We start from the raw sequence: 20,402 nt of genomic DNA on the forward strand, positions 1-20,402 counted from the left end.
TTTGGAGGGGGGGGGGTGCACAGAGAGCTGTAGCAATGAAGTCCTCACCTGCAAACCTACCCATGTACTAATGGATCAAGATCCAGATGACCAACTGCCAACCCTAGCTTACCTGCATTCAGCTTTCCATCTAGCCAACACTGCCAAGAACTTGTTTCTCATATTCCACAAGTGCCAAAAGCAAATATCAAATGTTGGTGTTATCAGGGTTTGGAAATGAAAAACATGAGTTGAACAAAAGAAGATAAACTAAGCACAGCTGAACTTCCACACCATTGTTGGGAAGTAAAAGTTCAAAGGTGCAATGTCACAAGTTCTAAACTGCAATTCCTATGTCAGACAAAGTTCAGGAAAATCTTGAGCACAGTAGACTTGGAAGATTTTCATATTCTGCAGTCCTTCCCTCTAAGCTTTCCTCATTTTAGACCTTGCATATCTTAAAAGCCCGGTTAAGAAATACCACCAGCATGCCATGTTACTTAGAAGTGGAAATAGTTCCGAATATGTAAATATGTAAATACTTCAGAATATGAGCATTCAAGAGAGACTACTGAAGAAAATAGATGACAACATGAAAGGATACTCTATGTGCAAGCCACCACGATCAGATGATGGTAACATACTGCCTTGCAGACTGTGCATGGCTTCGGTGGCGCATTCAGTATCCTGCCAATAAGAATAAGTGGCTTAGTGATTCTGTTCGTATAACTAATACATAATTCAACAGGACAGCAGCCCTGATCTTGCTCAAGTTGAGTAGGCAACTAATCTACCATTAAGATGACAACCAAATAAAAGGAGTTCTACGATGCAAATCATAGGTAAAATATCTTTGAGTAACAGTTGTCAGTTGATTTCTCAAAATCTTTATTTAGGTCCTGTAAATTTATGAAGTACACAAGATTTAATTAAAATCAAGTGCACTTGTACTGAGAGATTATAGCAAAAGGAGAGGGGAAAAAGAAAAAATGAAAAACAAGAAAAGAATGTAGAAAAGCACACTAGGATATCTAATCTAATAAAATAAAATGAGAACTAACAACCTAATGTCATTCAAATACACCCAAAAAAAAACAACAAGAGAAAAACAATGCAAGAGCAGCTAAATACCATAATACTCTGACTTGGAAACAGGGTGAACGATAGAGCACATTACTTTGGAGGGGGGGGGGGGTTCGATCGTTACTCGCAAGTGCAGCTCTGTCCAGGATAAATATAAACTTGAACAAATCCAATATATCTCCCAAACAGTATATGAATAAGTGGATACTTTTAAAATGGTTTACCCCAACCATGATTTTCAGCCTAGAAACTCCAGCAGAAGCATGGGTAAGAATGATACCAACTTACCCGTATACTTTGGAAGGTGAGATTTAATGTTTCATACCCTATAAGAAAAAGGGGAGGGTAAGACCAAGACACTTTTACCCATCTAGCCAAATGGGGAAGGTAAAACTAAGAGAGTCTTACCCTCCATGCTTATCAGTTTAACCATCTAGACAGCAATATTTCAGTAGATAATTTCATACATGTACATATCATAATATCACATACAAAATGAATTCATATATTAATCCAAGGCCCACCCATTTACTGATGACATGTCGTATCTAATGAAGTCTTAAGCATTACCCAAAATCCTCTACCAAAATGGTTTAACTGACGGATAAAGGGATTTTTTACCCTTACCTGGCTTTGCTATAGGGTAAGGAACACCCAATCTCAAAGAGGGGTAAGGTTGAGATCATTAGACTTTTTGAGGAGTTGAGAAGATTAAGTGCCACTAGCTTATTGGGTTCTCCAAAAGAGCTCCATGGCATAAATTACAATATTTTAGAATGCCTAGAGAGCAGAAGCACGGTCATAACCTATTCTCTATGGGAGTCCATGAAATATGAAGCTCTTGAAGGGAACTCCAAATGGATGGATGTAATTTGATGACCTTGGCCGTTGGGAGTGTAAGGAATATTATGGGCTTTTAGGATGAATTAAACCATTTGAGTCTATTCAAATCTTCTAGAATTTAAGTTGAGTGATCCAGAGAAGCCAAAGCTCTATTTTCTTTTGAAGGCCTCCGTTTGTTAACAGGGAATCATTATTATGTGGTAAGTGAAGGTCATTGAATTGATGCCTTGAACCTCTGCAACCGTAAACAGTGGAAAATTTCCACACATCAATTCAGAAACGAGTGAGTTGACTACCCCCGCTTGAGCTGTCATCTTGATCCGAACCCCCTTTTGGTTATAACTTACCAATAAGGCATTGATATGGTCTGAATGTAGACAATCTTAAAACTACACAGATCAAATCTTGATTTCCCCTTATATGATCCAATAGTATCCTGTCCGATTGACATCACATATTCATATGTAGTATCTACATTAACATTACTTACATAATATTTAAATTTAGTAATTACAGAATTCTTTAGGACTTATTCTCTTATTTAGGTGGACGGAATACAACTTTTTCATCATTTTCCTTTTTATTTTTGTTAAAAATGTATTTTATCTTATGTAATTGTCTGTTTAACAAAAAGCCAATAATAAGTAATACATAATCGGATCTGATCAGGTTATTTTCTAGTTGGACTTTTGGATCCTTGTAGGATTTAAATTACATCAGATTGGATTGAACAATTTTCTGATCGGATTTGGCTTGGATCAGGGTGATCCAATTCAAGTGGACCTGTTGACAGCCCTAACACCCCCCCCCCCCAATCCCAAATGATATAAACAAAAAGGGAATCGGCAGAGAAAGGAAAAAATACCTCAGGAAAATTACTTCCTATCATTTTTACATTTTCTGTTATGAATTAAAAAATAAATAAATAAATAAAACATAGAATTACTGAAAAGAGATCATGAGTACCTCAAAATCAGCAAAGGCAACTGGCATTCCACCCTTGGCACGCATCTTTAGTACATGGTATCCATGATATCTAGTAGTAACAAGGATGGTGTTAACGGAATAAGATCTATAGGGAAACAAATACTAGATCAAGTCCCAAAGTTGCCCAAAAATAACCAGTGGAGGAAACCTAATGAATAATAAGTGTTCTTTTCCCTAATATGAATGCATAAAATTGGGACATGGATAAAACTTACTGGGTTAGAACTTGCTTCAGTTCTTCTTCAGTGCAATTTGGACCTAGATTTGCAATAAATAAAGTTGAACATGACTGTACTTCTCCTGTAACAGTCTTTTCTGACTGCTCCTGCAACAGTAAATAAAAAAAAGAACTGCCCAGTCACAAAAATTCATAAAAGACCAAATAAGAACCACTTGTTAAACTTAAATCTGACAACTGTGAGTAATACATCAGATTAATGTATCGGAAGGAACTTGATCAACAAGACAAGAAAATGTATCATCAAGACTTACATTTGCAGTAGCTCCAGCATTATCAGGGTCAACCCTTGTCTCACCACTGAAAATTGCAACACATGAAGAGGAAGTTACATTTAACATAGAGACAGAGTTCACAAAATACATTAGTCCACAACATTTGATATTAGGAGAGGACTGTTATATCTTAGTATATAGGAAATTCAGCCCATTTAGCATTCCAACTAAATTATTGTTCCTTATGAATGCAATTGAACCTCTCTGCAGTAGCTAAATCACCCTTGATGCTGGAATTAGGTTTATCGCCAGATGGTTCATCCGATCCACCATCTCCTGAACGTGCAAAATGTGCCAAAACATGTGCAAGTGAGCTGTAGAATCAAGTTCAGGTGACTGTGTTCTCTAGTGAATGCTTAAACACTTTTTCAGGAAAAAGGCACGTGAAGAGAAAACCAAGATAAATTGTGGGTATTCTGACAGAAAAAAAAGAAGGTAAATTGCGGATAGAGTCAACAACAGTCTGAATCAAATGTAACAACACAATTGAAAGTTTAGCATTAACTATGAAAAACCTCTTTTCAATTCCCTGTCACTAAAATTCTTGATATGCAACATTTTATTACCATCATTGCTCCAGGTGTCTTGAGCATCAGATGCTGCTTTCAGTCTTTTATCAATAACGACATAGGCTCCACCCCCTGAAAATGATAAAAACATTTTCACAAATTATATAAAGGTCAAAATAACCTTATGTCACTGCTCCTAAAACAAAGCCTGAAATTTTTATCATTTCAATTTGAAATACTCAAAGAGCCAACAATTTAAAATCCACTTTTTTTTTTTTCTGGTAACAAAATACCAGCAAGCATCTCCCACGAATGGCCAACCAAAGAACTGCTCCTACCCCACACCTTCGAATTAGTAACACCAAAACCTTCCACTAAAAAAATTACTACCCGTCAACTTGGCCAATCCTACCACCACACCTAGCCCCCCAGAAACCTCTTATGATTACATACCCGACTTCTTCCCCTCCCCTACCACTTCGTCTAATGGATCTCCCTCTTCCCAAAGCTGGTAGACGTAGAATAGCTACTTCAACCTTCCCTCCTTTTTCTGAACCGAATAGTTGAGAATTTCAATAACTAGGAAGCCTGCTTTCTCTATCAAATTGGAATGATCTCAAATCCTCTCTGAGCTCTCTCTCTCTCTCTCTCTCTCTCTCTCTCTCCTTCCTCCAACCTATTTAATAGGTCAATTTCATAGTCTCCCAATCAAAAAGGACATTTGACAACTTATTGGCCTCATTTGCGTATCCCAAAATAGGTCATATTGCATAGCATCTCAATTCCTCTTGGGCTCTTTTCTCTTTCCCCAAAAGGCTCTTCATGCTTGATTCATGACAAGGTCAGGATTCATCAACAGCCAGTCGGTCCCACCTGGCAAAATGGTTCAAGCTGGTCCTTTAGCTTCTGATTTCAGTCTACATTTTGAGTTCATGGGAATAAAGTTGAGTTCTAAGAGGTCCAGTACTGTAGCAAAGTGGACATGTTGCTAGGCCAAGCACAACATATATCTGATTTGAGCCATGTGGAGGGCTCACTGGCCACTTGGAGCCTAAAAGCAGATGCGTCTATGTCCCTAGATCAGTCACAAGTGACATTTGGTTGAACATCTCAGCCATATAACCCCCCATTGTATCATACTTATCATACGAAATGGCAAATTCTGTTCAGCCTAAAAAACATGACAAATGGATAGGGGAGAGTAGGGCATTCCTGTTCACCAAATTTGGATGCAATGATAGCCTGCCACTTGGCATTTACTGTTGCCCAACCTGCTAGGTCCAGCAAAGAATATTGCACTGCCACCTTTATTGTTATTATCATTCTACTAGTCTAAATTGAGTTTGGGCACATGATGCAGTTAAGATTGTCCAATTGGGTCAATTGGGTCTCAGAAGACTTTATTTTTGCCCATGATTGGTTCTATAGACCTTGAGCTTTTTATTTTTGGGCTTATTGATGTAATGGGCCTAATTTCTAAGCCCTTAAGTGGGGATAATGTTAGTACACGGGATTAGTAGTTAAATTGAGTGTTTGAATTAGATTAGGATACTTAATAGCTATATAGAATTCTGTTTTGAATTTATTTACTTTATTGAATGCATTAGAGTGAATAGAAACCCTTTTATGAGTCAAATTAGGAATTTTAGAAGGTCTATATATGTAATACATCTCCCATCAATTAGAGATGATTTGAGTAAAGAATGTGAGTTTTTTTTTTTAAGAGTTTTGGTGCGCTATTGAGCAGTGCATACGGGATTGGTATCCCAAACCTGATTTCTTCTCTCTTCTTCCTCCCAAGAAGACTGATCTCATTTCTCTTCCCTCCCCTTCCATCAGTCTGATTTCTTCCCGCAGTTGCTTCCTTTATTTCAGATCTGATCACAGATTTGATTATTGGGCCTGCTTGCATATGAGATCCTTAATCTGGATTTTCAGATTGCATTAGCATAACTCCCACCATTTCTCGCTTGGCCTTCATTTCAGAGGTCAATGCTTGCCAATCCTCTAAAGTTAGTCATACTATAGTTTAAGTTGTTTATTTTTATTTTCATATTTGCTGCAATGTTCCATATCCATGTCCAAAATGGCAAAACCCTACGTCCATCCACAACTAAGCAAAAACTTAAAACTTCCATTTACACATTCTACTAGCTTCCAATATACTCAAAACCATTACAAACCTTAAAATCTGATTCCCTACAGTATTTCTTCCATAGAGCAGTCCTATATCCGCTACCTCCTCAAAAATTTAAAAAAAAAAATTCCTTCAATATACAACAACAGCTTTGTGGTAAAGAAGATACAACCAGTGTCACACATGACATATATCACATTACCTGCTGCACGTTTTTGCCTTGAATTTGACCTTGCCAGCTCAATATGTAGGATAGCTCCAGTTTGAGGGTCAAAAGATATACCCTGGGATCAGTAGGTAGAATAAACAACTAAGAAAATATCAAATATACACATGTCCTAATTTGATGTTTCATATATGGTGTAAAAACAAATAATATATGACCTGAACTCTTCTGGCACAAGTCAACATTGAAAACTTCTTTTCCCTAGACTCTACATTCTGTCAATTCTACAAAGATCTTACCTAAATTTTGAATAATAACCTTCATCAACTATTTAATCCTTTCAGATACCATCATACCAAAGAAGTAACTTGAAGAATGTTTTATTTCACTTGTTTACTTATAAAACCATTGTCTGATATCTTACTTTAAAATTTACCACAAGCTTCCTATTTCCCAGTATATTTTCACACCCACTTGCAAGTTCTCATGCACGTACGTATGTATAGTTTAATGTAAAGCTATAAGAAATAACAAAATAAAAAGTATAGAATATCCAACTAGGATCTATGTGTTACTGTAAATTCTCACATTTAATGCATTCAGTGCTGACATTGCTGACTCATGATTGAAAAAGGAAGCAAATGCAACAACCTGCAAACAAGAAAGAAGCCTTTGAAATTACATTTTCAAATATGAAATTCATTTACATTGTGGGGGGGGGGGGGGGGATCCCTTTTCCGTTTTCTTTTCGGTTGGGGGAACTTGTGGAGTTTGTAAGGCATTATGCTGTGCAAATGTCATACTAATAAATGCTGGAACTTAGTTGGAGCATTCGATGGATTGATGGAATAAATAAGAAACCAGAGTAGTAGGTCTTCTTCATTGCTGCAACTAATATCATTCATTTCTTGACATACTTAGAGGCACTCTGGAAGCACAGTCATTAATACCAATCAGGAGATTAAGCAGGATGAAAATTGAAGCTGGTTTGACACAGGCTCTGTCCAACAAAAACCTAATCTGACCTATAAACAGCCCAAGACAGGTGAGTTGGAGCAGGGCAGGAGATTAAGAACAGAAAGTTGATAAGAGAATACAAGAAAGGAGTGGGAACATGGGCGATAACAATCACAACCTTTAATAAAGTGTCACTCTTAGTTGCAATTCAAACTCACCATGTACCTACCAGATAAAACCTTGACCGGAACAAAAACCTGATTTAAGACATACCAAACCCAATCAATTGGAGGCAGGAAGAGCAAGTGCCGACTGAACCTGGTTGTCTTGGCCAAACTTGTCCAATGCAGCCACTTCACACAGAACTTGGCAGGTCCGTCGGTCCAGTAAGTGTTTTAGTAAGTCCGGTGACCAAGCTAACCCAGCATGCCAGGGTGAAGGGGTTGCCAGGATTACTGGTTCAAACTACACCCCATACGAATGGTTGGAGGTATGCATTTTTCAGAATTGACGTATTGGAAAGGATAAATTTACAGAGACAAAATAAAATTTAGGAAATTCTCAGTCCAAAATCCAACATTACCTCCAACAACTTAATAATGACAAAATCTTCTATCGAAGAAGTGAGAATCAAATAAGTACCAACCGGTATCCAGAAATAGGCCAATGCGGAATTTATCAGGTGGAGATGTTGAACTACTTAAAAGCGAAAATTTCACTTCCACAAAACCCTAGCTAAGAAACTGGGGCAAACAATCTGCAATCATGAATTCGGAATAGATAGAATAAGTAGAGTAATAAGGAAGGGAGACCTGATTGCCACGGCCGGTGTACTTAAGCTGGCAGGAGTCGAAGCCCGGGCGCCTGCGGAAAAGATTGTGGATCTCTCGGGGTTTGATATCGTCAGGGAGGCCCGACACGAAGACGGTGCGGATGTGCTGCATGTCTTGACCTCCTTGGTTGTTGTACCCCAAGCTCTGCTGTTGCTGCTGCTGCTGGAATGGCTGCTGGTAATGGAGGTAATAGGGATCGTACGGCGGCGGCGGCTGATGATGAAGATGTTGGATCGCCGTCGGGGACATGTCGGGGATGGCAACGGTTTGTGGGTGCATGATGGACGGATGAGACGGAGGACGGACGATAGGGTTCTGGAGAAGCTGGTAGTGCTGGGGACGTGGAGGGGCTTGGGTTTGGGCTCTCATGCTCAAACTCGTCACTCGTCAGTTACTCATAGCAGCGGCGACGGCCATGGCGTGAGCCTTGTTACCCCATTCATCATAAGATCATATTACACACTGTGGGTGGGAGCTGATCTGTCATATGCTCTCTCTCAAGTGAAGTCTACACTCAACTAGACAGACTACGTAGGATCAATACAGATCCTCTACGGCGTGCTGCCCGGCCTGTGATGCTCAGACAGAGCGCTGCATGCAATGTCCGCCTTACCCCTGCTCGGGAAAGGTGCTTGGGCAGGGGTAGGGCGGACATTGCGCCTGGCACTCTGTCTAGGCCGCATAGGCCGCTACGGGTAGCATGCCGTAGAGGATTTGTATTGATCCTACGTGGTCTATCTAGTTGAGTGTAGACTTCACTTGAGAGAGCATATGACAGATCAGCTCCCACAGTGTGTAATATGATCTTATGATGAATGGGGTAACAAGGCTCATGCCATGCGCACAATGTCTGCCTTACCCCTGCTTGGGCAAGGCACTTGAACAGGGGTAAGGCGGACATTGCGCCTGGCACTTTGTCTGGGCTGCACAGGCCGCTACGGGCAGCGCACCGTAGAAGATCACGATCCGATTACCAGATGCAATCATTCATTTCACAATTTAATCCACGAAATTTATGAGATCAAGATACGATACACATGACAGATCATGTATGTACAAGGGCCGAGGGCAGATCACAGTTGGAAATTTCTAATTGGGCTGGGTCAATGTTGAGGCCTCGGGCTAAACCAAGAAACCAAATTAGGACTGACTGAAACAAGAAACTCAACCCAAGCAAAAATGAAAAAAATTTGATAAAATAATTTTTTTTAACTTTCATTATTTTTTAGGGACCGAGTTTCCCTCCACCCACCATGGGATGGAAATGGGTATCGAAAAGGTATTTTAGAACATTCTAAAACCCAAGGAGGGATTTGTGAACCCTAAGATAGTGGGTGACCATTCTCTATGGGTGGAGGAAAACTTTGTACATTTTCTAATAATGGGCCAATAAGAGCCTGTTAAGCTACCCTGATAACACCAACCAAACCGAAAGCGAACTTTGGGTTAACAATATGGTTTTGGTTGGCTCCATATCAGCCTGATCGAAACCAAACTGAAACGACTGATTAAACATTCAACCACAACAAAGTAGATCATGCTACATATTATTTCAAAAATGTTCTTACCATTCCGTGGAAGTGGTGGTTCTGCGATGAAGTCAAATCCTAACACGATGCTGAAAAGAATGGAAATCACAAACATTTCGTGATTCAGCAAAATTACCTACGTCCACACCCACAGTGAGATGAAATCTGTTTTACTATCAATGGAGAATAGGGTTACTACCGCTCATCAACACGCCTCTCTCAAATTTCATACAGGGAAAGAACCCTCACTACATATTTATAGCGAAACTCTATACAAGAATTTTACCGAAATACCCATAGTCTTTAAAACAATCTCCATTCAGACACCCTCGAGGCCTACGGCCTTTTAACGGCTCTTTGCAATCAACCCACAAACCAAGCAACGGAATACAAGACAATGTACCCCAACAATGTTGTACCCACTAAGTTGCAAATAAATACATGTCATTAAAATTACAAGATTTTCAATGCCATAAATAGAAAACAAAAATAATGAATATCCCAATTTTCAACACCCTTTCTGCATTTTCTTAACACTTACAAATTATGTAAAGTGAAAGTACTGAGCATATACGCTTTAGGCTGTAGCAACTCTTGTAGAATACACGATATACATTGGATCTGAACGACCAGGGTTGGGAGATATATCCACTGCCTGAAAGAACATGCAAATATATCAATCAAAAACTTCTCTAAAATCTAAATAGCGGATCCATATAATTTGTTTTTTGAGTTCTGAGAAGTAAATGCAAAGAAAAAAATTTCTATTCACCATAGGTAGTTAATGTGCTGTGAGAGAAGAATAATTTGTATTTTGATATAGCAAGGTAGAGTTATAAAAAAAAACAAATCTGTATTAGTGCATGAGGAACCACTCAAATGCTCGACTCAGCCCAACCAAGGCCCCATCTCATTAGTTCACATTTCCACAAGGTAAATAATCAAAAGGGGTTATTTAACAAGGTCTGGAACCATTTGTTTGAAAAAGGCTAGGATCATTACACACTGTGGAGTCGAAGAACACCATAAGAACAAAACAACATAAATGCAGAGCATCGTGAATTTGTTCTATTTCAAAGTTGAGATATGGCCAGCACATGTCAAGATCAATAAAGAGTGTACCTAGTGCACGAGGCTCTTGCCACTACGGGATCTGAGGAGGGTCATAATGTACGCAGCCTTATCCCTGCTTTCGCCAAGAAGCTGTTTCCACTTTCCAGACTCCAAACCAGTGAGCACTTGGTCACAATGGAGCAACCTTACCATCGCACGGTTGCACCAAGCACATGTGAAGCTCAATGCGGACAAATTTTGTACTGAATCTAAATTGCAATGGCATGAACCATGCAGAAATGTCTGAAGGAACTACACGTCTGGTCTAGAGCAAAAAGGGCTGCTTCAAGCGATAGAGATGCCGGAAATCAAATTGATAAAACCTAGTAAATGGATGCAGCAGATAGGATGCATTGATTTAGGGATGGTCTTGTTCGGGGAGAGGGAAGGGGGAAGAAAAGGTCCTCAAATAACCTAAAGTGCCACCAATGAACGGCATAATTCAAAATGCTATGACACTACCGGTGGGTAAATGATTTTTCAAAGTTGTTAATCAATGCCACCTCTAAAATAATATCAAGTGAAGGAGTTCTTGAGCATTTAGACTGTATTATGTTATCAATAAAGCACAACTTTAAAAATTTGATTCCACTGAAAGAAAATTCTGACATCAAGTACCTGAGGAGGTTCAAAGCCTCCAGCATAATGGAAATAGGACCCAACAATCAGAGCATGATCAGCATCACCAGTTGATGTCCATATAGAGATTGCTTTTGTCCAAAAGCAACGATTTGAAAAGCTGATAAGCATAAAAATAAAAAATCATCAAGATTCAATACAAAGAGGGAGCACAATCAATAACACAGTGCTTATAAAAAAAATCAAAAACATCATGTTGTATTTTGTGAGATTATTAGACCAATTCCTTAATTTCCATGCTTCAGTTAAGCTTAAGCTGAAATAATTAACCCGGGGGGGGGGGGGGGGTTGGGGAGTGCGATAAAAATATGTATATGAACATCTACCAAAGATGAATTAAGAAAATGAAAATTAGCATGCTACATCACAGATCCTACAAGGTTTCTCTCTAGAAAAATGGTATAGTACTAAGACACTAAGGTATAATAACTAAGAGTGACATTTAATGAACTTCTAAATACAAAAGTGAGGCTGGATGACTGATCACTATTTAAAACTGGCAGTTTGTTTCTTACCTCTACCAATGACACAAAATGAAAATAAGCATGCTGTGCATCATTTGATCCTTCAAATTTTCTCCCCCCAAAAAATTGATGTAATGGTAACACCGGATCAATTTTAGCTAAGAGTTAAGAACTGAAACTTCTTCCCTCGACAAGAAGGCTATGTATCTCTTACAATAGTGTATGAAGGCAGATATATTTTATTCAATTACATATTAGTACACATAGATGCAGCAGTTCAGCAAAATTTTGTCATACTATTGGAAAATTCAAGGAATAATTTCTAAACAAAATTCCTCTGACAAGTTATAAACTTTCCAAATATAATTAAAGAAATTTTAAGTAGGACAGGCACTAAATCCTTACCTCATTATGGCTAAACCTCCAGGCTTAAGAATACGAGACATCTCCTTGAAAACATCAATTGGCTTTGACAAATAATCAACACTAACCTGCAAGACATTACACATTGACACAGAAGGCAATGCCACCCACATCTAATTGCGAAAGTGATATCTAGATATGATGATTTTGATCAAATCTTAACTAGAGTATACTCAGAGCACTGAACCACCACCCACCCAATGATGATGAGAGAACCTGGAATTGAGCGTTCTATTTTCACTTTCAGTTGAATTAAACCACTGACTAACTATTGATTCCAGGACATATGATTTTGTCATAAGGATATTCACTTTTTTCTTTGTCGTATTAATTTGAAGTTAATAAAAAGTTTCAAAATGTGTTTATGGTGATTTCTTCTGTTGTTTTTTTCTTCATAACTACAAAAGTGAACTTTAAAAGTCGGTGAATAAAAGTACAGTCAAGATGATGTCAAAAACCTTAAAAAATTATTTAAAAGCACAGCAAGCATGCAAGATATATTGTCAACTACTGAAATGGCCAATGTTAAAATGACAATTTGAAAAAACCTGGGAAATGCAATACGACCAAGTTTAGTGAATTAAAAAAAAAAAGAAGGTAAGACCGTAAGAGTAGATCAGATTCAACGAAATGTGCATACCACATTAGTAATAACATCAAAAGAGTTGTCTTCAAATGGAAGCTTGGGGTTGATATTTAAATCTTGTACAACGTACTCTGTTAGAACCTGCAAAGACAGTTAATACATTAAAAATTGGGTGAAAGTTTCTTTAGCTCACAAAAAACATACGAGGTTCATGTTTACAATGGGATAAGGCTTAGTAAGTTCACTTAAGGTTCAATCATCAATAAGGACTAAGAGACAGAAGAGGATGTTGGTCAAGGAATTAATGTTGAGTGGATGAGGTGGATAGGAGTTTCTGTGAGTTGTGTGATCAAAGCTTTCTTTCAAAGCTAAGATGATCAAGGTTTTAATTATCCTACTGTATATACTAACCGATATGTATCGTATCTTTAAGGTACCGATACAATACCTAAAAAAATGCATCTATTGCATCGGGTCAATACAGGACCTGATATGATTGATACCTATCAATATGCTCAAAACCTCTCTTATACTACTAAACACGATCTATGATTGCAAAACACTTGTCGAGAGCTCCTGTAAGGGATTCTAATAAATAAAATAAAAAAAATTTGGCAAAATCAACTTGATTTCTTGCTTATACTGGCAAAAACAACCTAGTAGTGTTGATTTCATCATCATTTGGAGATTAAACAACCTGCAATCAAGTATTGAAACCAGATTTGTACAAGAACCATCTAAAAGAATTTCAAATTTTTTGCTCAAATATTGATTTTTAGTGTCCTTTTTAATAAAGGATCACTAAATTAGAGAAAAAATAATCTGCATGATTGCATAAAAAATAATCTGAATTTTTGTTGTTGTAATTTGTAGTAGTACATGTAAGAAACCTCATCTTGTATACATAATCAATTGAATGCACTTGTCTCATTATACTTTGTTCTCCTTTTAGTACATGATATATTTTACATATTGCTTGTTTAGAGTATTTTATGCTTCAATACTGTATTTTGCATGTATCCTGAGCATTTCCATTTGTTTCTTGACCATTTCCATGCATAATTTTAGCATATCTTGTGTCTCTAGCCGCAATGGTAAGGTTGCTATATTGCAACTTGATGGTCGTGGGTTCGAACAAGGAAACAGCCTCTCCACAAAAAGTGGGGGTAAGGCTGCATACACATGCTCCTCCTCAGACCCTACAGTAGCAGGAGACTCGTGCACTGGGTAAGCCCTTTTTTGTGTCTCTTCGATACGATACGATATGTTTCTTAAAATCACCCTTCCGATACGATACCCCTGATACCGATACTTTAAACCATGAAGACGATTATAAGACTCAAAATTCTTCACAATGACACTGCAAAATGGGCCATAAAGAAACAACATATAAATAGAATGAGTTTAACTAAGATAAGGATGCTGAGATGGATAAGATGGAAGACAAGGATAGAATTAAAGTATATCCAAGAGAACTTGAGAATTGCAGAAATAGTTGATAAAGAGATGAAAAATCAATTGGAGTGGTTTGTCCATGTGAATGAGACCAATGAATACACCAATGGGAACCAATATGGTTTACCTTGGAGGTTCTAGAAGGAAACAGAGCCAATTGTGGAGAAATCTTATTGGGGTGTCTCAAAATAATGGAGAATTTTTGGAGATTAAAAATTATTGGATTTAAAATTCAAAAGGGTTAAAACAAGCATGATTATACACTTGGGACTCAAAGGAGCACATAGAGCATCTATGTATAACAGTTACACAAGGGATAGAGAACTAAGTTGGGTATCAAGAAGAGATTATCATTAACCTTTCTTCCATATAATGTACTCCTTATTCCCTGGGTGGGAGGGGAGAGGAAGTTTGGTTTAGCCAAAGAAAGATTTCGAATTGCACTTCCCAGCCTTCCCCTCTTCGTTCCAGTGAGGCTTTACTAGTAAGGGCGCTCGTTCGATCATAACTGCTCCCAGGATGTTGAAATAACCTTTGAGTCCAAATACATAGCAGCAGTTTTTAGCAACCGTCCAAGGAAAGAATTTTTTGGTATGCTTCATCTTTTGGGTTACCCTATTTCGGTCATCACTTACATGAAAAAGAAAATATAACAATTCTTTTTGCCTCAACTCCAATTAGATAAACTTCTTTTAAAGCTAATCCTTTCTAGGCACAAGTTGGCATAGAAATACTACTCCACATATCTATAGTATTGAAAACATGTCCTTATATTATAAAACATGACTAGAAAATAACAGAAATTTTCTTGTTCTTCTTCTCTTCCTCAAAAACCATACTCGTAACTTTCTAAATATTTTTTGGCAAGAGTTGCTACAAAATATCACCAACTTCACCATTTTAATATATTAATGATATAAAACCCATTTTAGGAATATTCATATTCCTTGCGCTGTATAATTAGGGTATATTGCTGAAACTTTCAAATTTGCACTTAATTCTTTTAAACCATGATAATAGATAGCCTTTAACATATGCTAACAAATATGGTTAGTACAAAGATCTAACAAAATCGAAAATAAATTTCAGCATCTCTAAGAATTGTATCAACATACTGGGTTCCGTTTGAGCTCTTCTTCATTCATACCCATGCCTACTATCCTTTCTTGTTTGTATCCTGCTGGAAAATGGCTCACCTAGATGCAAAACAGAAGATCGTCACATTTTAGTTTGTTCAACATATTTATTTAACAAAAAAGTGATAAGAGCATAGAACATCATGAATCTTACCCAACTGCTACATAAATCCAGATGACTTACTCCTGGACTATTACTGGGAGGGAAGACCTTGGAATAGTACTTAGTCAGAGCAGCAATGGCTGGATCATCAATGTGTGTCACAAAGCGTGGAGTCTCATAGAACAAAGAATCTGGCGACCTACCAAAGTCAACCATTGAACTTGAGAATTTACATCTATAATAAAGGTTAGTGAGTATTATGTTCAGTTTGATCATTATTATAATTATTATTTCCACCTACCTTTTGTGACTATTTTCTATTATCCTTTATTTAGTGTAATATGGTAACTTTAGCCACTATCTTAAATGAAGTAACTGGCTTAGAATCATGCAAGGTGGGCGTTCATATTAAAGCTAAATAAATAAAGCAGCTCCAGATGCAGAATAGCATTTTTTTATTTTGAGAATATCATATAGAAGGACGGTAAAGCAGAAATACTCAGTAAATCAGGCAAAGATGATAATCCAGCACAAGTAACAAGCTTAGAACAGATACTCATCAAATCGCTTGAAATCCTCTTCCTTGAAAGGAAATTGTTCTGGCCATTCTACATTCTTCAGCACCTTTCAGACCAGCAAAAAAAAAGCTCATCAGGAATCCACTAGGAGTCCAAACATTTCTAAGAACTGCAGTGACATTCAAGCTATGAAAAGGTCAATGTAATGCAAGCACAACCAGGAACCCGAACATTGGCAATATTAGGCAAATTGGAACAGATAAGAGGTACTTCAATAACATGGTGAGCTTGTTATGCGTTTATGCCACACAGAATCATAAGTCAATTCCCATGTTACATGCAAATGTTGCAAATTTCCTTTCCCTTTGGTGGGGAGGGGATGAAATACCTAACAACTGAAAAATATGTCAAAAATATGCAGAGTTTTCAAAATACCAATAAAGAACGAATGATAGGAGATTTTAAAGATGCAGCATATACACTACTCACATAATTATGTCACAAATATTATTAACTTGGCTGTCATCGCATGGAAAAAGGAAATAAAATGGAACATCTTCTTAATCTTCTTCCTTTCTTTCTTTCTCTCTCTCGCTTTTTTTTTTTAATTTAATGATACCATTTTGACTAATTACTTGTCCATAAATCAGTATTATTCAGATGAAGAAGCAAGAACTCTCTAAAACTGAAGAATTTGCAGTGTATAACAAATTGATATTCCGGAAGAAATTACACTGTCGAAATAAGATATCAAATGGGGTTTATTCGTTAATATAGAAATTCGTGGGTAATTATAGCCGAGAATTGCTAAGTTGGCATGACGGGCGACATCTGGTCAGTCTCGAACACAAAGTGGAAATTTAACTTTCTTCCAATTGCAAATCTCATTCCTCAGCTCCAACACATCAAACTTTAGAATCTGATAAACCCCAAAACGAGTAAAAACACATATGCTCATGTTGTATTCAGTCCTGGCCATGAAAATTGATTCTATTGGAAATGTGTCGTCCATTCACCAATTCAATTTTCAAAAAAACCAAGAGGAAACCAAGCAACCAGAAACGCCAGGAAAACACAATTCAATCAGATTTGTTAAAATCCGATCATTAAATTATTGATTATCATGTGAAAATCCCATTTCTATTGATTCTATCACAATCTACTTTACATTTTAAAAAGAACCCAAATGCTAAAACGTGAAAAAAAAGAAGGTAATTGGAGACCAATAGAGAAAAGAAGGGAACGGATGAAGGTTCTCACCTGTTCAACGGAAGAGCCACCTTGCTGTCTTGCTGAAGCAAAGAAAGACTGTCCTCCACCTCTACCTGCCATGCTCATAAACTGACTCAAAAATGAAGCACCAAAACCCAATACCAGACGACGAGGCGTTCCGCGTCCACTGCTCCACTTTTTCACTCTCACTATAGGGTTTGGAGCAGAAGCATTAGTTGCAGGAGAAAGAAAGGCACCCACCAAAACTGGTCGCCTGTGTTGTATTTTGTATCCAACGCGGAGAGGCGAAGCCATTTTATCGCTTCATCGCTTTTCCCTCCACTGCTATACTATTTTTATTATATAAAATCGGAATCGGTTCAGTCAATCGGATCAGTTACCAGAATCGGCATTGACCCATTCGATTTCCGATTCCAATTTTCATAACCCTAGTAGGGATCTAGATATTTGTACATGTCAAACCAATAAAGGAGATCACAATGGCATATGTAATGAGGAGAGAAGGAAGGACACATATTTAACTTGAGGGGATAGAAGAGAGAGATTGTGCCCATTCTTTGGGGACTGAGTTTGGGAAGTAGTGAATGGCATTTTGAAGTTCTAACATATAAGGGAGAGTAATGATGACAATTGGCTGATTTGAATTCGTGCCCAAACTCATTTCTAGGTGTTTCGGGATTGGATCATTAGGTTTTTAGATCGGAGTAGTCGATTCTAAGGTTTTTGGGATCGATTCTAATTGATCATGATCTCAAGTTCTCAATCGCTTCGACCTGATTCATAGTTTAAAAGTCCATGGGATGAACCCTTCATGTGAAAAGAAAATTAAGTTTTTCTTTAAAGGATATGAAGGCCATCGACAAAGGAATTCCTTCTTCATTGTTGCTAAACGGCAAAGGGAATTTTAACTTTAATCAATCTCAATTAAATAATCATTAATTGATCCATATACCCGAGTGATTGAGTGAACCATTAATTAAGCCCAGAAGAGGAGGATCCGGCTCCTCTCCAGGGAGCTCAACGCCCAAGGCATACCCAGGGGGTATCCAAGGGTTAGATTATGCCGCACACATCTCAGCACACGCCTAGGGATGTGTGCGACACAGCCCAACGGTTGGATGCTCCCTGGGCATGCTGGGTTCCCTCGAGAGTAGCTCAATCTATGACAAAATTAGATTATTTTACGAAAAATAAACCCGTGGATATAATGGTCAATTATAATATAAAGTATGCTTGGCTCAAGAGAATGGCTAAGGGCTAAGGAGTGAAAATTTTAATTCTCCAAAACTAGTTACAAATCGTTCTAACCGGTCACGGTTCGGTTCTATTTTGATCCCAAAATATCTATCACACTAATGGCTTGGACCTAAACTGATCATTTAATTAATCAGTTCGGTTGGTTTCGATTTAGTTATTCAATTCGGGTCCAAAACCAACACCCTTCATATGAATATGAGTGGCGATTTGTCAACCTGGGAGCATTCATAGAACTTTAACTGGGCCAAAGCCCATCTTGGCCTAGAGTTTTAACCTGATGTTAAGGTATAGGCCCATCCGAAGTATAGAATGGTTTTTTTCTTTTTGGGTAGAAAGAGATGAAACTCTATTAAGTTGATCGGGTTACCCTCCTGTAATCTGTAGCAATAACAGAGAAGCATGGATCAGAATTGAGCTAAAGAGTCCTACCCACACTAGAATGAGCCCTCTTGGATTGGGAATCTGCCACAGAATTGGCATCCCTTGGACTGGTGGGGATGGTGTGCGATCGACTCTGGTGGTTAAACATCATTGGAGAGAAACTTTTTTCAATCGTATCAAGGTTCAAGGTATTGGTATTGTATCGAACATATACCGATATCAATGCGGTGTATTTGTTTGTACTAAGGGCAAAATGGTCTAAACATATTTTTTTTTTTAAAACATGTTGAACATTTATAACTAATGGCTAATGAGAAGACTCTCTAGTTGGGTTTTTAGTACAATTAAGGTGACGTATCTCTTTTGTGCTTGATTTGTCTTCATTAAGAAACTTGTAAGGTTAAGCGGTTTGTTCAGACTGAGAATCTTACTAATAGTACTAAAGCAGTACTAAGTATGAAACAGAGCCCATGGGTTTTGCCTCTCTTTCAGTAGTTGGGCAATTAAAATCCTCTGTAGTACCGCCGTTTGTGTCATGTGTGCCACGTGGCCTCTTCTGTGCCTCAGGATGTGCATCGCACACCCAACAGTACTGCACCGGATCCTAGTCCGTAGTTGGGTGCTTGTGCAAGTTTGGATTTAGTCATTAGTGTATTAATTCTGCATTAATATTGATGTAGATAAGTATTTTTAGTGGTAAGTTTGTAAGTGTATTGATAGGAACGGTTGAATCGTCATCCTCTGGCAAAAATATTACAATAGTAGTTTTATTGACCGGTTTTGGCGGTCTAAAAGATTTTTTTTGTTTTTTTTGCAACTATTTATATTATGGGAAAAAGAAGGTTGTCAGATGACTCAGACTACATGGTGGTGTTTGCGCTTAGAGCCTTAGACACAAGAAGAGTGAATGAATACCCCCGATGAAATGAAAAATCTCACCCTATTGGATGCCTCTACGTGCACTCTCATTGGTCCCGACATTGTTGTAGGAGCCACAGAGCCTGGCAGCGATCCCCCTCCCTTATAATATATTTAAGGAAAAATCTTGTTGTAATCAAAGTTGGTGAAAAATTAAAACCGTAACCTTCTTTTTTTTACCCTTTTAGTATCACTTTTTTTTTTTTTCCCAATCAAAGTAAATCTTATCATTTTACATGCCTACTCAAAATATGTGAATCTGTTAATAATGATATAGTAATAAGTCATTTTCAAATTATTTGAAAACCTTTTTTACCGTTACATTAGATAATTTTTAATCAATAAGAGGTTGCAACTTCTCACTTTACCAATTTGGTGAAAATAGCATACTCCCTATATTTAAACAACAAATTTTGTATTGGGAATGATGGAAAATTTTCTTTTCTTACAAACAAACAGGGGGCAAATTTTGTTTTAAAAGGTGTCAACATAGTGTGTTGGTAAGGACCGTGGCGGCATGGCCCTTAGTCATCATCAGGTCTTGGGATCAACTCCCATCTTCACTTGATTTTTCTATATGGTTATGGTAACTATTTCACTTGAAGTGTTGTTTTGTCTGTGTAACTAGTTGGATAATGGC

General features: G+C 37.7%; 2 protein-coding genes across 5 annotated transcripts; both read right to left on the reverse strand.

Annotated features, from left to right (window-relative positions):
* Window positions 1-87: 87 nt before the first annotated feature.
* LOC122657022 lies at window positions 88-8,454 on the reverse strand. Of its 3 annotated transcripts, none has more exons than XM_043851759.1 (10): window positions 7,987-8,454; window positions 6,806-6,868; window positions 6,266-6,335; window positions 3,972-4,061; window positions 3,606-3,681; window positions 3,385-3,430; window positions 3,108-3,217; window positions 2,872-2,941; window positions 584-666; window positions 88-436 (listed from the first exon to the last, which is right to left on the reverse strand). In XM_043851759.1, exons 1-10 carry the CDS (start codon window positions 8,374-8,376, stop codon window positions 406-408), a joined length of 1,029 nt encoding a protein of 342 aa, XP_043707694.1. In that variant the 5' UTR covers window positions 8,377-8,454; the 3' UTR covers window positions 88-405. The 3 variants fall into 3 exon arrangements, with proteins under 3 accessions (XP_043707694.1, XP_043707692.1, XP_043707693.1); XM_043851757.1 differs by having other exon boundaries at window positions 3,108-3,220; XM_043851758.1 differs by having other exon boundaries at window positions 3,108-3,220; window positions 3,972-4,046; window positions 6,254-6,335.
* A 1,565-nt stretch (window positions 8,455-10,019) lies between these two features.
* LOC122656607 lies at window positions 10,020-17,527 on the reverse strand. 2 transcript variants are annotated; one of them, XM_043851203.1, is made up of 8 exons: window positions 17,234-17,525; window positions 16,012-16,079; window positions 15,507-15,654; window positions 15,332-15,412; window positions 12,816-12,902; window positions 12,158-12,243; window positions 11,268-11,388; window positions 10,023-10,191 (listed from the first exon to the last, which is right to left on the reverse strand). In XM_043851203.1, the coding sequence occupies exons 1-8, from the start codon at window positions 17,498-17,500 to the stop codon at window positions 10,114-10,116; spliced, it is 936 nt and encodes a 311-aa protein (XP_043707138.1). In that variant the 5' UTR covers window positions 17,501-17,525; the 3' UTR covers window positions 10,023-10,113. The 2 variants fall into 2 exon arrangements, with proteins under 2 accessions (XP_043707139.1, XP_043707138.1); XM_043851204.1 differs by lacking the exon at window positions 12,816-12,902 and having other exon boundaries at window positions 10,020-10,191; window positions 17,234-17,527.
* Window positions 17,528-20,402: the final 2,875 nt, after the last annotated feature.

The sequence above is a fragment of the Telopea speciosissima genome, chromosome 3 (assembly GCF_018873765.1).
Source record: "Telopea speciosissima isolate NSW1024214 ecotype Mountain lineage chromosome 3, Tspe_v1, whole genome shotgun sequence".
In the NCBI taxonomy this organism is placed as follows: domain Eukaryota; kingdom Viridiplantae; phylum Streptophyta; class Magnoliopsida; order Proteales; family Proteaceae; genus Telopea; species Telopea speciosissima.